Source organism: Procambarus clarkii, chromosome 50 (genome assembly GCF_040958095.1).
Source record: "Procambarus clarkii isolate CNS0578487 chromosome 50, FALCON_Pclarkii_2.0, whole genome shotgun sequence".
In the NCBI taxonomy this organism is placed as follows: Eukaryota; Metazoa; Arthropoda; class Malacostraca; order Decapoda; family Cambaridae; genus Procambarus; species Procambarus clarkii.
Genome location: NC_091199.1, coordinates 11,373,227 through 11,390,787, shown reverse-complemented (window position 1 = coordinate 11,390,787; position 17,561 = coordinate 11,373,227). Strand labels below are relative to the sequence as shown.

The 17,561-nt window shown below is 42.1% G+C and overlaps 2 protein-coding genes across 2 annotated transcripts in view; one reads left to right on the top strand and one right to left on the bottom strand.

Annotated features, from left to right (window-relative positions):
• Positions 1–17,561, top strand: part of LOC123748251 (arrestin homolog) — a 49,121-nt gene that overhangs the window by 7,264 nt on the left and 24,296 nt on the right. The window contains 1 exon segment of the mRNA XM_069303557.1: positions 11,904–12,007. The gene's annotated coding sequence lies outside the window, so the exon portion shown is untranslated.
• Positions 1,243–11,967, bottom strand: LOC123772773 (hornerin). Its single transcript, XM_069303656.1, has 2 exons — positions 11,888–11,967; positions 1,243–9,781 (listed from the first exon to the last, which is right to left on the bottom strand). The coding sequence occupies exons 1-2, from the start codon at positions 11,950–11,952 to the stop codon at positions 2,056–2,058; spliced, it is 7,791 nt and encodes a 2,596-aa protein (XP_069159757.1). The 5' UTR covers positions 11,953–11,967; the 3' UTR covers positions 1,243–2,055.

The window sequence follows — 17,561 nt, the reverse complement described above, 5'->3', positions numbered from 1 at the left end:
TTTCGGGGCTTTAGTGTCCCCGCGGCTCGGTCCTAGACCAGGCCTCCACCCCCAGGAAGCAGCCCGTGACAGCTGACTAACTCCCAGGTACCTATTTACTGCGCCTTGTTACATATTTTGGGACCTTTCTCTCTTATGCGTCTGCCTTTCCATGGCGAGGCTGCAAACTACATTGGTCACTTGTATAGAACCGATGACCGAAACTTTATAGAAGGAACATTACTAAACAGACCAGCTGTTCCATTTCTAAACCATTGTTTACATCTATGGTTTCTGAATGTAAACGTATCCAAGTTGGCTCCATTCTTTTAATTTAGATTTTGGGTAAACATTTCCAGAAATCTATTTAAATCCCCCTCGTTAAACTGTCTTCTATATATATTATATATTATATATATATATATATATATATATATATATATATATATATATATATATATATATATATATATATATATATATATATATATATATTATTAAATATGACCGAAAAAGTAAGATTAATAATTCTAACACGAATTTTCTCAATCTTTCGTACATTACGCTTCACTGTTGGAGGTAAACCTCCAACAGTGTTCACCTCCACTTAATTTTACCTCCAACAGTGAAGCGTAATGTACGAAAGATTGAGAAAATTCGTGTTAGAATTATTAATCTTACTTTTTCGGTCATATTTAATAATATATGTCTACAGGAAAGACTGCTACCAAATTATTCTAATATATATATATATATATATATATATATATATATATATATATATATATATATATATATATATATATATATATATATACATTTACACATATACAGAGTGGCGCAGTGAGTCGCTAAAGGTCCATAATGTATTGATTTATTTTTCATATACTGTATAAACAATTTATTTCTTCATGACTGTAGATCACACACCATTATAAACAGGCAGGTGAAATTCCTCCATCTGCCAGTACAATGCTGGCCACTATTCCTTTCTCTGTTTTATCCCAGTTCTTTATTCTCATATCCCAGCACTTAGTCTGCCTCATATCCCTTCCAAGTGCTATGCATTCGTAGTAGCTTGGTGCTTTCTCCTCATAATTACCTTTCCTTAATCTGCCAGCTTAATTGTGAACTTGAGAAGATCACATTTGTTAAATCACTTGATGATAATTAAACACAGTTATTTAATTAAAAAATAGTCATTTTTATTATATAACTTGAGGATACACATATAAGCGTACAGTAACGTCAACAGCTCTCTACACACCCCACACACACACTACTCACAACCCCATTTTCACAACACACTATTCACAACACCCCTATCTAAAGCACCCTACCCATAACACCCGGTTAACAACACCCTACTCATAGCATTCCACGTACAACCACTTATTCACAACATAATACTCTACTCTCAACAACTTGCTCACAACCCCCTCCCCCTACTCACAACAACAACACACAACAACAACACCCTCGTCGCTAGCCAGCTGCGACAGGGCTCAAGAAAATGGGTTAATAATTTAATGACAGATTTTGTGCAGAATCCTTGAAGTATACATATTGCAATCCTCTCTCGAGAAGTAAACAAATCCAGTAGCTCTTAAAAGTTGTTTTGTTTACAAATTTGCCCTTGTAAAGCATTATCATACATAATAAACCTCAAATCAATTTATTTTCATCTATGAGCACTTGGCCAAAAACTTAATATGTTTTTTTGTGGTTCAAGTTCAAGTATGTTTATTGAGATAAGATAAAACTACATCTCAAAGGGATAGAGTAGCTTAGGCTATTTCTACCCCCCCCAAAATTTGGTGGTTTCTTTAAGCTAATCTCACAAAGAACCTTAAAGTTTATAAATACACATTAACACTTGATTCATAATACCTCAGCCTAGACTCGTATACATTTCCTTGCAAACGGCAGCAAGATGCAAGGACTCTGCACTGAAAGACAGGGTGAGAAGAGCACGTGTTGATGCCCCTGGTGTTAAGACTCCACACATTATCACTCAACCTTAACGCTTCTTAAATTTCGCTCGATTCCCGAGATTTGTCTCGATAGCGTTGCTGTTTATGTTTGGCTCGCTCCGTTGCGTTTCCAGGAGAGCTTGTATTTGTTGGCTGGGAATGAGGAGGTGGACGCCAGGGACGCTTGGTGTACGTAGGAGCTGCGGGTAACGTCACCCGTTCGTGTGGGTGGGACGAATCCACGCCCGAGCAAATGTGTCGGATTCTTTGGCGCGAACTCCCTCGTGTTCATGTTGGCGGTGAGTTGTATTGAGGGACGAAATGTTTGGCGGCGCTCTGTCGACCGTTGCTGATGCTGCTGCAGCGCCTGTTGATGCTGCTGCTGCGCCTGTTGATGCTGCTGCTGCGCCTGTTGATGTTGCTGATGCTGTTGCTGATGATGATGCTGCTGACGCTGCTGCTGCTGCTGCTGCTGCTGATGCTGAAGCTGATGCGCCTGTCGATGCTCCTTTTCCGGTACTGGTGTGACGTAGATCTTCCTCCCGCCACTGCTAATGTGTCGTATAGTACGGGAATCTGGTCTGCTTGCTGGGGGAAGGTAGTGTTGCTCCAGTGGCAACACGACGCCCCCAGGAGCTCCGCTTTTGACGTCGTTGTCGTTGATTAGGAGGATCTGATTTCCTTGTTGCTGCTTGAGGATCTGATTGCCCTGTTGCTGCTCGTTCATATGGGTTTTGAGTTCAGACAGGAGGGATGAGGCAGAGCTAGAGGGCAGAGATACTGATGACGCAGAGTGTATAGGCACTGTGATGGCGGGCAGTATGGAAATGCCTGACGATGATGAGCCACGGGATGTAGATGATGATGATGAAGAAGAAGACAGAGAAAGGAATGATGAAGATGATGACCCATGTGATGAAACCTTCGATGATGCCGAGGAATGAGAAGCCGGTGCTAACGATTGAGATGGAAAGAATGAGGAAATAAGACTTGACGTTGGCCCTTGAGAAGTACCAGAGTAAGATGCCTGTCCTGTCGTGGTGGTTGAGGAGGAGAAAGATGGCACTGAAGAACCGTGAAGAACAGTGTTGTCTGGAGAACTGGAGAAACTTAGAACTGATGGGGAAGAACTTGTAAACGAAGATCCTGCCGATACCGACGAGGAGGGCAATGGTGGGGAGGAACTTGTAAACGAAGATCCTGCCGATACCGACGAGGAGGGCAATGGTGGGGAGGAACTTGTAAACGAAGATCCTGCCGATACCGACGAGGAGGGCAATGGTGGGGAAGAACTTGTAAACGAAGATCCTGCCGATACCGACGAGGAGGGCAACGGTGGGGAGGAACTTGTAAACGAAGATCCTGCCGATACCGACGATGAGGGTAATGGTGGGGAGGAACTTGTAAACGAAGATCCTGCCGATACCGACGAGGAGGGCAATGGTGGGGAGGAGAGGATGGCGCTTGTTCTGACTTGTGAGATGTCGTTAATAGGTGGAAGGTATCCCTGAAGGAGGGCCGACAGGTCACCTGAGGATGCGACACCATGTTGCGTTGGGAATTTGAATGATTGTTGCTGTTGGGTAACAGGAGCTAAGACTTCCTGCTTGAGGTTGTTGGTATGAGAGAGAGGAGCAGGAGATAAGGAGGAACTCTGTGAGGATTTGTCGCTAGTAGCTGATTGGAATATGACTTTGGTACCATGCGAGTCAGCAGGTTTGGAAAGAGTGAACTCCCTGGTGGGTGGGATATACGTTCTTAAAGGAGTAAGATCAAATGCGACACTAGTGGCGCCTCCTGAAGATCTGATGCCTGTCCCCAAGGTGCTACTTCCTTGCTGAGTACCCAAGTGAACTGCAGTGAACCCTAGTGAACCAGTGCCACCCATCCTGACAGGTTCCACAGGCACAACCACTGCTTCTGTTAGGCTGCCGGGTTGACCTGGGCTGAAGGTTGGCTCAGGTGTTGGGTCTTCTTGCCTGGGTGATGAGTCAATCTGGTTCGAAGGACCTGAACTATCGTGAATGAAAAATCCAGAACCCGCAGTAGAGGGGGATGAATCTGGTGAGATGCCTGGTTCCAATATTACCTGGAAGCCACTTTGCATATTGCTGGCTGGTTGTGCCACAACACCCTGGTGTGCTGATGGGGTCTTGAAATTGAAATCTTGAAATACTTGGCTTTGGAATTGATCTTTGCTACTAGGAAGTTGGTCCTGACTAATCGATGGCCCTGTCTGGATGCTAGGCTCAACTGGAGTGAACGTAGGCTCAGGTGTTGGGTTTTCATCATTGGAAGCTGATGCGATTTGGCTTAAAATAGCAGTTCGGATGTCAACAACAAATTCAGAATCCCCCGCAGTGGTAGACAAATCATCGGAGATGCCTTGAGGGACAGGTTCTTGGACGTCTTTCTCAATATCACTGGCTGGTTGTACCACATTGCCAGAGTTGGGTACAACCTGTGATTGTGGGGTATTGTAATTATAACCTCGTGAAGCTTGGAGTATATCTGTGTTTTGCTGGTTTAAGTTGCTCTGGAGCTGACTCTGAAAACTTTTGAACTCAACGTGGCTGCTTTGAAATTGGTTCTGATCAACTGATATTTCTGATTGGCTGCCTGGCTGCACCGGACTAAACCCTGGTTCAGGTTCAGGTGTTGGGGTTTCATTGTTGGAATATGGTTTACTCTGGCTTGGAAAACTTATCCGATCATCAACGGTAAATGCAGAATCCCCAGGATTGATAACTCTATTATTTGAATCCATGTGAAGGACAAGGACAGATCCTTGGACGCTTTTTTGGATATCACTGGCTGGTTCTATCACCATACCAGACCCAGGAACAAGATGCGATGACGAGATGTTGCTCTGGAACTCATTCTGATTTCCTTGGAATTGAGCCTGGCTGCTCTGGAATGGAACTTTGCTGCTAGGAAGTTGGTCCTGACTAGTCGATGCCCCTGTCTGGATGCTAGACTCAACTGGGCTGAACGTAGGCTCAGGTGTTGGGTTTTCATTTTTGGAAGCTGATGCGATTTGGCTCAAAATAGCTGTTCGGATGTCAACAACAAATTCAGAATCCCCCGCAGTGGTAGACAAATTATCGGAGATGCCTTGAGGGACAGGTTCTTGGACGTCTTTCTCAATATCACTGGCTGGTTGTACCACATTGCCAGATTTGGGTACAGCCTGTGATTGTGGGGTATTGTAATTATAACCTCGTGAAGCTTGGAGTACATCTGTGTTTTGCTGGTTTATGTTGCTCTGGAGCTGACTCTGAAAGCCTTGGCTGCTCTGGGATTGACTCTGGAAACTTTTGTGTTGATCCTGTTCTGGCAACTGCCCATGGTTTCCCTGGAACAAAGTTTGGCTACTCTGAAGCTGATTTTGAGAGGTTTCGAATTGACCTTGATTTTGTAAACCCTCCACTTGGTTACTTTGGTATTGATTTTGGCTTTGGAATTGATTTTGATTATTTTGGCTGTTTACGAAACCATCAATTAAGAGTACCTCATTACCCTTAAGAGTACCTGTCGTGGAGAAACTTCCTGAATCCCGGAAGACCTGCGCTTGAACCCCATCCTGCTGACCAGCAGGCCCGCTACCGGCCACAGTGCCAGTATTAACTAAGGAACCTACACCCTGGACGCTATTGATACCGGTACTCTGAAAGCCACTATTGGCCTGGTACTCATTACTATGAGAACTGATAGAGGAGCCTTGGTCGCCATTCAAGATCACCTCGCTTTTTATATTCACGGTTCTGGAGTCTAAATTTGCAGATATTTCATCACTGATGGAACTTGATGGCTGTGACTTGGGGTCGATTCCAGGACCGGAGACGCTATACCCTTTCTCCCCTATGTTCGAATCTTGGCCTTGCTGACCCAGTCCACTGGTGGCACTCTGACCAAAGGCAACCTGACTGAGAGTACCGTGTCCAGTGCCACCAGAGCTGCTGCTACTGAATTGGCCTGATGCAAAGTCTTGCTGACTCTGGGCACCTGATCTAGTCTGGCCTAAGGCAGAGTCATCGTGATCTCGGACTGAAACTAAGCCGCCTCCTTGCGTCAGATCACCTTGACCAAAGGCAGTTTGCCCAGAGGCACCCACTTCTTTGATAAAGTTCATTCCAGTTGGATCTGAACTGCCTTGTCCCAAGGCAGATGGCGCACCAACTGAGCCCTGATTCGTGTCAAATCCTTCTGTTTCCCCCTTTGATTCGAATCCTTTCTGTTCTTGGCCAATACTATATCCTTTTTGTGTTTGGTCAGTGCCAAATCTTCCCTGGTCTTGGTCACTACCAAATCCTTCCTGTTCTTGACTAACACCAAATTCTTTCTGTTCTTGGGTAGTTCCAAATCTTACCTGCGTTTGTTCAATGCTAAATCCTTCCTGACTTTGGCCAGAACCAAATCCTTCCTGACTTTGGCCAGAACCAAATCCTTCCTGTGTTTGGCCAGAACTAAATCCTTCCTGTGTTTGGCCAGAACTAAATCCTTCCTGTGTTTGGCCAGAACCAAATCCTTCCTGTGTTTGGCCAGAACTAAATCCTTCCTGAGTTTGGCCAGAACTAAATCCTTCCTGTGTTTGGCCAGAACTAAATCCTCCCTGAGTTTGGCCAGAACTAAATCCTTCCTGTGTTTGGACAGGGCCAAATCCTCCCTGTTCTTGTCCAGAACCTAATCCAACCTGTTCTTGGCCACTATTATATCCTCCCTGTTCTTGGTCAGTACCAAATCCTCTATGTTCTTGGCCATTATTAAATCCTCTTTGTTCTTCGTTGATACCAAATCCTTCGTCTTCTTTGCCACTTCCAAATCCTCCCTGTTCCTGAACAGTACCAAATCCTCCCTGTTCTTGGACAGTTCCAAATCCTCCCTGTTCCTGGACAGTATCAAATCTTCCAAGTTCTTGGACAGTACCAAATCCTCCCTGTTCCTGAACAGTACCAAATCCTCCCTGTTCCTGGACAGTACCAAATCCTCCTTGTTCCTGGACAGTACCAAATCCTCCCTGTTCCTGGACAGTACCAAATCCTCCCTGTTCCTGGACAGTACCAAATCCTCCCTGTTCTTGGACAGTACCAAATCCTCCCTGTTCTTGGACAGTACCAAATCCTCCCTGTTCCTGGACAGTACCAAATCCTCCCTGTTCCTGGACAGTACCAAATCCTTCCTGTTCCTGGACAGTACCAAATCCTCCCTGTTCTTGGACAGTACCAAATCCTCCCTGTTCCTGGACAGTACCAAATCCTCCCTGTTCCTGGACAGTACCAAATCCTCCCTGTTCCTGGACAGTACCAAATCCTCCCTGTTCCTGGACAGTTCCAAATCCTCCCTGTTCCTGGACAGTTCCAAATCCTCCCTGTTCCTGGACAGTTCCAAATCCTCCCTGTTCCTGGACAGTACCAAATCCTCCCTGTTCCTGGACAGTTCCAAATCCTCCCTGTTCCTGGACAGTTCCAAATCCTCCCTGTTCCTGGACAGTACCAAATCCTCCCTGTTCCTGGACAGTACCAAATCCTCCCTGTTCCTGGACAGTACCAAATCCTCCCTGTTCCTGGACAGTACCAAATCCTCCCTGTTCCTGGAGAGTACCAAATCCTCCCTGTTCCTGGACAGTTCCAAATCCTCCCTGTTCTTGGGCAGTTCCAAATCCTTCCTGTTCTTGGCCACTACTATATCCTCCCTGTTCTTGGACAGTATCGAATCCTGTTCTTACCTGGTTAACATCAATGTCCTCAAGTTTTTGATTCGAAATAATTCCTGTTTGTTCCTGTTCTGAATGGAACTGCTGTTCATGATCCAAGCCAGATCCGGTTTCCTGCGATTTCTGCCCTGGATTCTGATCTGAGCCGAATCCTTCTTGTCCTTGATCTGAGCCGAATCCTTCTTGTCCCTTATCTAAGCCGAATCCTTCTTGTCCCTGATCTGAGCCGACTCCTTCTTGTCTCTGATCTGAGCCGAATCCTCCTTGTCCCTGATCTGAGCCGAATCCTCCTTGTCCTTGATCTGAGCCGAATCCTCTTTGTCCTTGATCTGAACCGAATCCTCCTTGTCCCTGATCTGAGCCGAATCCTTCTTGTCCCTGATCTGAGCCGAATCCTTCTTGTCCCTGATCTGAGCCGAATCCTTCTTGTCCCTGATCTGAGCCGAATCCTTCTTGTCCCTGATCTGAGCCGAATCCTTGTCCTAGAGATGAGCCATATCCTTCTTGTCCCTGATCTGAGCCGAATCCTTGTCCTAGAGATGAGCCGAATTCTCCTTGTCCCTGATCTGAGCCGAATCCTTGTCCTAGAGATGAGCCGAATCCTTCTTGTCCCTGATCTGAGCCGAATCCTTCTTGTCCCTGATCTGAGCCGAATCCTTCTTGTCCTTGATCTGAGCCGAATCCTTCTTGTCCCTGATCTGAGCCAAATCCTTCTTGTCCTTGATCTGAGCCGAATCCTTCTTGTCCTTGATCTGAGCCAAATCCTACTTGTCCCTGATCTGAGCCGAATCCTCCTTGTCCCTGATCTGAGCCGAATCCTTCTTGTCCCTGATCTGAGCCGAATCCTTCTTGTCCCTGATCTGAGCCGAATCCTTCTTGTCCCTGATCTGAGCCGAATCCTTCTTGTCCCTGATCTGAGCCGAATCCTTCTTGTCCATGATCTGAACCGAATCCTTCTTGTCCCTGATCTGAGCCGAATCCTTCTTGTCCATGATCTGAGCCGAATCCTCTTTGTCCCTGATCTGAGCCGAATCCTTCTTGTCCCTGATCTGAGCCGAATCCTTCTTGTCCCTGATCTGAACCGAATCCTTCTTGTCCCTGATCTGAGCCGAATCCTTCTTGTCCCTGATCTGAACCGAATCCTTCTTGTCTTTGATCTGAGCCGAATCTTAATTCTTCTTGACTTGAACCTTCATATTCCTTCCCTGAATCGTGTCTTCTTTTCTCCTCGTCTTCTTCAGCCCCGAAGCCACTGGGCTGTAGCCTCGGGCTCAGTTTGGTCTGACTCCTTGGAAGACCAAAACCATTGAGGCCTGGACCGAAACCGTTGTCTCTGATGCTGTTTCCCAGTAGGTTTGGAGAATCGAAGCCACTTTGATCGTCGAAGTCACCTGAAGAACCTCTTGAGGAATCGGGCTGGCTTCCTCGTGTTGAAATGGGTGGTCGTCCTGTTGAAATGGGCGGTCTTCTCGTTGAAATGGGTGGTTTTCCTGTTTGAATGAGGGGTCTTCCCGTTGAAATGGGCGGTCTTCCTGTTGAAATGGGCGGTCTTCCTGTTGATATGGGCGGTCGTGCTGTTGAGTCAGGTCCTCCTTGTTTAGAACTGACCTGCCTTCCTACTAATCCAGGCCCTCCTTGTTTGGAACTGAGCTGCCTTCCTGCTAATCCAGGCCCTCCTTGTTTGGAACTGAGCTGCCTTCCTGCTAATCCAGCCCCTCCTTGTTTGGAACTGAGCTGCCTTCCTGCTAATCCAGGCCCTCCTTGTTTAGAACTGAGCTGCCTTCCTGTTGAGTCAGCCCCTCCTGCACCCCCACCAACTTGCGCAGCCCCGCCAGAGCGAAGATCCACACCGATGAAGGTCTCGCCAGATCGGGGAAAGGAAGGCATCGGGGTGTCCGCGAAGAGAGCCACGTTGACGCTGTAGTAGGTGGTGGCGAGGTCGCAGTCGAAGTCGTACCACCAGACGCACACCAGGTACTGCTGACTGAAGATGGTGCCGTTCGGGCAGAGGAAGGAATACTGTCGAACTCTTCGTTGGCGCCCTACGCAGATGTGGAAGACCTGACAGTCTGTTTCCGGGTCGGCGTAGTACCCAGGCGACTCTTGCTCCTCGCATCTGAAGACACGGAAGCAATAGTTAACTAAGAGAGTCAATAACTGTGCGTGAAGAACTGATGAACGTGATGAACTCGCACTATATAAAAGGGAATGCAAGTCACGTGTTCATATTTTCTTCCCTATAAAACTTTGCTTTATAATGACAATGACGCTTTTTTTCTCCAGTAAGGAAAACTGTAGTGTCAGCTGTATGTTTTCTTAATGTGATCGTTTATTGGAAAAGAATATGCACTATGTATTTAGCAAAGTATGAAAGAGTGTGTGTGTGTGTGTGTGTGTGTGTGTGTGAGTGAGAGGAGAGAGAGAGAGAGAGAGAGAGAGAGAGAGAGAGAGAGAGAGAGAGAGAGAGAGAGAGAGAGAGAGAGAACGAGGAGAAGAGAGGAAACAGAGTAAAGAAGAGCTTACTGAACCCTTGTGTTCCATATTTAAATAAACCATTAGAGTCGAACAGTACCAGAAGCATGGATGGTTGCTAACGTGGTCCCTTATTTTTTAAGAATGGAAATAGATCACTTGTCTCTACCGACTAATTAGTCTAAAATCTATTGTAAGGAAAACTGCTTGAATCGATAATCACAAAATCCATTCATTAACATCTTGAAAAAATAGATTAATAAAGAAGTCCCAACAAGGTTTTACTAACTCCGCTCATGTTTAACAAATTTACTTCCATTCGTTTCTGCTGTGCTTGGAGCAGCTGATAGCAGAAAAGGAGTGTGAAATTCTAAGGCTTGACTTTAGCCAGGCCTCTCAGACTGAGCCTAGCGTGAATCGCGTTGAAAAGTGAGAAGCATATGGTATTTGGACTGGGGAAGGTATTCTAAGGTGGATTAAAAGTTGCTTGTTTCAAAGAAAGGAGAGAGTTGAATAAATGGAGGCAAATCCAAGAAGGAGAGAGTTGTACGTGGTGTGCCCCGGGGCACTGTCCTGGGACCTTTGTGGTTTATAATATATATATATATATATATATATATATATATATATATATATATATATATATATATATATATGTATATATATATATATATATATATATATATATATATATATATATATATATATATATATATATATATATATATATATATATACAGTATATATATATATATATATATATATATATATATTAGTATATTTTGGTAGCAGTCTTTCCTGTAGACATATATTATTAAATATGACCGAAAAAGTAAGATTAATAATTCTAACGCGAATTTTCTCAATTTTTCGTACATTTCTTTTCACTGTTGGAGGTAATTCAAAAATCAATTCTCCAAAATTCTCCAAAAGAAATAAAAATGAATTTTGGAGAATTGATTTTTGAATTACCTCCAACAGTGAAAAGAAATGTACGAAAGATTGAGAAAATTCGTGTTAGAATTATTAATCTTACTTTTTCGGTCATATATAATAATATATATATATATATATATATATATATATATATATATATATATATATATATATATATATATAAATTATTCAAACACAGGACTGAAAAGATATATTTGCAAATTAGCATTTGATGCAAAATTAGTGTTGGTGATTAATTCCGAACAAGACACAAAATTGTTACAAGACCATTTAGATACGCTTTCAAAATAGACGAAAGAGTTGCAGTTGTTGTTTAATGCTGAGAAAAAAAATGCAGGGTAACATATTACATGTGGGATCGCGGGATTGTTTCAAGCGTAGCTTAGACACATATATGAATGAGTTTGGGTGGATATAAATAGGCTCTGCCTTGTATGGACCTTCTGCCTTCTGCAGGTTCATCAATTCTTATGTTTTATTTTATCACAGTGACCTGAATTACACCACAGTGACCTGAATTACACCACAGTGACCTGAATTACACCACAGTGACCTGAATTACACCATACTGACCTGAATTACACCACAGTGACCTGAATTACACCACAGTGACCTGAATTACATCACAGTGACCTGAATTACATCACAGTGACCTGAATTACACCACAGTGACCTGAATTACACCACAGTGACCTGAATTACACCACAGTGACCTGAATTACACCACAGTGACCTGAATTACACCACAGTGACCTGAATTACACCACAGTGACCTGAATTACATCATACTGACCTGAAACTTGTTTCAGGGACGCGAGGGTGGACAGGATAATCGGCACCAGCCTCCCCAACTATCATATCGTTGTCTCCGTCTCCCAGATTGATGATCACAGCTGTGGGCAAGACAATACAGGTCAGTGAATGTCATTGTGTGGGGTCAGAGGTCAATTAGGGATAATCTAGGTTGTAGTATCCCTCTCAGGAAGGGGTAGGGGGCTCTCAGGGTCAAATAGGGGGTCATATGTTATGTGTGTGAGGTCACGTATAATTGATAATTGACCCAAGGTCATATGTATCTGTGACCTTCGTTCCGATGAGAGATCATTAAGGATATATTAATTTGAAGAACTTAGGTTTATCAACGTTTCCCTTGGACTAAGTACTGACCTTTCCTAGGATGCAACCCACAACAGTTGTCTAACTCCAAGGTACTTATCTAACTGCTAGGTGAACAGAGGCATTAGGTGAGAGGGAATATGCCCAACCGTTTCTGCCCTGCCCGGGGGATTGAACCAAGATCACTCGGTTGTGAGCCGAGAACGTAGACGACTGCGCTACGGAAAACATTTCTGTAGTTTAATGCTGTATCATGCATGGCCATGTGTGTGTGTGTGTGTGTGTACTCACCTAATTGTACTCACCTAATTGTGCTTGCGGGGGTTGAGCTCTGGCTCTTTGCTCCCGCCTCTCAACCGTCAATCAACAGATTCCTGAGCCTATTGGGCTCTATCATATCTACATTTGAAACTGTGTATGGAGTCAGCCTCCACCACATCACTTCCTAATGCATTCCATTTACTAACTACTCTGACACTGAAAAAGTTCTTTCTAACGTCTTTGTGGCTCATTCTAACGTCTCTGTGGCTGTGGCTCATTCGATTCGATTGTGTGTGTGTGTGTGTGTGTTTTAATGTTTTATTTTTAACCAGAATCAATCTGTGTTTTAGTAGTGTGTTTTTATTGCTTGTCGTCTGAGTGGGTTTTAGTAGTGTTTTTCCTTCTTAGTCGTCTGAGTGTGTTTTAGTAGTGTTTTTCCTTCTTAGTCGTCTGAGTGGGTTTTAGTAGTGTTTTTATTGCTTGTCGTCTGAGTGGGTTTTAGTAGTGTTTTTCCTTCTTAGTCGTCTGAGTGGGTTTTAGTAGTGTTTTTCCTTCTTAGTCGTCTGAGTGTGTTTTAGTAGTGTTTTTGCTTCTTAGTCGTCTGAGTGGGTTTTAGTAGTGTTTTTCCTTCTTAGTCGTCTGAGTGGGTTTTAGTAGTGTTTTTCCTTCTTAGTCGTTTGAGTGGGTTTTAGTAATTTTGTTAATTTTTTATTTTAGTTAAATTTTTTTTTAACTAAATGTAAGTTACCAACCTTTAGTTTAAATCTGATTGATTTCTTTTAATCTGACAAAAATATGTTTAATCTAACTGGAAATAAGTTTAATCTGATTGAAAATAAAGTTTAATTTGATTACAAATAAGTTTAATTTGATTACAAATAAGTTTAATTTGATTACAAATAAGTTTAATTTGATTACAAAATAAGTTTAATTTTATTACAAATAAGTTTAATCTGACTGAAAATAAATGCAGCATAATTGAGAGCAATTTTATTCTGAATAAAAAATATAATTTATCAAATAAATTTTATATGAAAAATTAAAAATTATCTGACAAATCGCTTTTTAGTCGAATTTTATTCAATTGTAATCAGATTTATAAAATGTAATCAAGATGAAAAATAAGGAATCATTTACAAAAATGTAATCTGGCTGAAAATTTAATTAAATTTTTTTTGTGATTATCCTGATTTTAAAATTATAATCTGATTAAAATGATAATCTGTACAAAATTACAAAATAATTACTATATTAAACACAAAGGAATATGATGTATAATGCAATTATAAATTATTGGAAAAATTACATGAAAAGAAACTGTTGTCAGATTGTCAAGTGTCTCGAGTTAGAGGAGATTGAGGTCAGATGAGGTCAAGTTCGTCGAGGTCAAAGATCAAGGTCAGCTAAGCTGGAAACAAACGAACGATCAGGTGAGCTTAAACCAATTGTAGATAAGCTCATTTGAGGCAACAAGAGGTTACTATTGGTGGAGACGTCCTTCGGGTCAGTTACCAGCTCACAGGTCGCGAGAGGTCAAATACTTATCACCAGAGGTCAACTGGGGGGGTCAGTGTGGTCCCCGCTGGCTTACTGAAACCACCTTACCAACCTGGTAGAAATAATCATTAGTGTCATTAGCTTGACCTATCAAAAATGTCAGTTAATAATTTGCAAAAAAAATCCTTATTCAGATCTATTTAATTAAATTCTATATTTCATATAATGTATAGCGTAATGAGTAATTAATGAAGGGAGTTATATATGAAGTTTCTTGAATTGAATCGAGAAGTCCTTTGAGTATTTCTTAAAGGCGGCATCAGTATGCCAAAATCTTAGGACGGTCTTTGAAAAATTCTTCAGTCAATGGTTTATTTAGTCTATGGGTCTGTACCAAGTCATTTTCACCGCTCATTGATGGACCTGAAAGTTTCTGGTCACTGCAAAGTTTTCGCGTCGATTTGTATATGTACTTTTCACTATTCTCCTTGTGTCGTTTTTCTATCTAACTATCTGAGGGGAAACGGGAGGAGAGGGGAGAGGGAGAAAGGGGAAAAGGAAGAGGGGGAAGAGACAAAGGGAAATGGAAAAGAGTTGAAAGACAGAGAAGGGAGGGATCAAGTTCAAGTTTATTGAGATAAGAAAGAAATACATCTCAAAGGGATAGAGTAGCTTAGGCTATTTCTACCCCCCTCCCCCTTCCTGGGAGGGAGGGAACCTTAAAGGTAGGTGAAAGAGGTAATAGAAAGAGGATTAAGGCAGTGGCAAGGTCGGGGGGGGGGGGGGGAGAGGGGGGGGTGATTGTGGAGGTCCGTGATAACCTTTGACCCTTTGACCTACCTGCTGTAAGGGCGTTGGAGACGGACTCATCTTCCCCTTGAGCGGTGACCTGGAGAGAGGATGGAGAAAGATATATTTTGACACTTAAACCTTATTCAACTTGACCCGATTTGACCTGACTTGACCTGACCAGATAAGAGGAGTTCACCTCATCAACAGGCCTGATATTATCATCTTCCCAAACATCTTAATCATCACTGTAATTCATTAATCAAATCACGTATTGAGAGAATTACTAGAATGCAACACATATAAACATTATAGTTATTAAGTTATAACTTGTTTGTTCAAAGTGAATAATTTCAAATTCAATAGATATGGCTTTTGTTTTACATACTAATGAGCTTCACGAATCATATTCACTTGCATTCACTTTTGCTGTCCATGTTCAGTCATTTTCAGCCATGTCTGAATTTTCAGTCATCATTCTTCTATCAATCATTTTGATGGGTCAGTTATTACTGAAATCAATCACTTTCATTTCTGAATTATTCTTGATAATAAACACTCTCATGTATAATTATTACCCACGTTAGTCATTTTCTTTTTATAATTATTAATTATAATATCGCACATAAATACTTTTAATATCACTTTCATCATTCATATTTCTCATGATCCTTTTTTTTTTAGTCTTCATTTTCATTCATTTTCCTTCACTATCAGACATGATAACACACAAATTGCACCATTAATTATTCATGTTCCAACTGCTCGTCAGCCTTTAATTGGTCATTCACTTTCAAAGTTTATTTTCGTTTCTTCATTATATTTCGATTATTCATCTTTAATACTTTACTTTCGCTAATCCAATTATAATTGATCATACTTTAGCAGTTTTCTTTAGTCGAATAATTATCATTCCTGTTCACACGATCATCGGTGAACACATCTGGTACTCTCAGTGTTCACACGATCATCGGTGAACACATCTGGTACTCTCAGTGTTCACTCATTCAGCAGTGAACACATCTGGTACTCTCAGTGTTCACTCATTCAGCAGTGAACACATCTGGTACTCTCAGTGTTCACTCATTCAGCAGTGAACACATCTGGTACTCTCAGTGTTCACTAATTCAGCAGTGAACACATCTGGTACTCTCAGTGTTCACTCATTCAGCAGTGAACACATCTGGTACTCTCAGTGTTCACTCATTCAGCAGTGAACACATCTGGTACTCTCAGTGTTCACTAATTCAGCAGTGAACACATCTGGTACTCTCAGTGTTCACTCGTTCATCAGTGAACTAAACAGAAAACAATGAACTAAACAAAGACATTGAATTAAACATAACACTAAGAATAAAAACATTGAACTAAACAATAAAACATTCAACTAAACAATAAAACATTGAACTAAACAATAACACATTGAACTAAACAATAACACATTGAACTAAATAATAAAACATTGAACTAAACAATAAAGCATTGAACTAAACCATAAAACATTGAACTAAACCACACAAACATTAACACCATGTGGCATGATATGCTAAAAAAAAATACTTAATCACTTGAAAACTTAAAGATAAAAAAACTGCATTCTTGTTTATATTTAGTCAACACAGAAAACGGAGGAGAAACCCTACATTCACTAATAGCTGACTTAGATCTTAAGGGCAAAGTTTACCTTGAGGTAAGAAATAGGTAGATTTCTTAATTTCATCGATTTGCTATGGCCTTAATGGCCATAGCAAATGTCTTGGAAGGGCAAAGTTAAGAGAAAGGAATATTCCTCGAGGCGCTATGCCGAGGGAAGGGGAAGAAATATGCCCCCCCCCCCCCCCGGACAAGGAATATTCCTTGCTGGTGTTTGACACATCACTCAAAATTAACACATAAGAGAATTATAGTTCCTTCCACAAGTCAGCAGGGCCGTCTACTCCGACTAACGAGACGTGGCACCGCTGGAGCGGGTGTTTATACTCACAACGTGGCAACGCAGCACCAGCGCCGCAAACGTAAACAGAGCGGCTGTGGAAGATGGAATTTGTTGTTTTATTAATAATAATGAGAGAAACGTTAATGATTAGTGATCGAGAAGGTAAACAAATAGTATATGAAAGGATGTGTGTGTGTTTGTATTTTGGTGATTTAATATACGAAGAGTTTCGGTGCGGTGAATAGTTGTGTTTTATATTAAATAATTATGAAATACACACACACACACACACACACACACACACACACACACACACACACACACACACACACACACACACACACACACACACACACACAATGTTTATATGGTTTAGTTGATTGGTTTAATTGTTTCATAAATATTTAATTTTGTTTTCGTACAAAAAATGCAGTTGTTTTGCCTAACCAGAAACGTACGAACCCAAGCATCCCCCCTAACCTACGAGGTCCAGGCATAGAAAAACATCGTCAATATTAGGGTGGTTTAACGTTTATTAATACGTCGCATTTTGTACGGATTTACCTCGTCCCAAGAAGGAATAGCACCTGTATCCTTATAGGCTCGCTTACCAAACGTATGCCTAAATATATTTTACGTTCATGAGCTACTTGGGAGTCGCCTTAAATTGCCCAGAGCCACATACATGCCACTAGAGTCTAGTGGATCATACTTGTGAGCTGGACCCATCTTTATCTGTGTTAGCCTTCACTACTTGGACCCCCACTCCCTTAGCTACCACCATCACCACCTGTAGGCTATCACCATCTGTAGGACCACTATCACCACCTGTAGGACCACTATCACCACCTGTAGGACCACTATCACC

Excerpts from the sequence above, each read along its gene's own strand:
- LOC123772773 (XM_069303656.1), bottom strand. The coding sequence starts at position 11,952 with ATGATAGTTGGGGAGGCTGGTGCCGATTATCCTGTCCACCCTCGCGTC. Across the intron at positions 9,782-11,887 it reads GTCCCTGAAACAAGTTTCAG|ATGCGAGGAGCAAGAGTCGC; the intron begins GTCAGTATGATG and ends CCGTGTCTTCAG.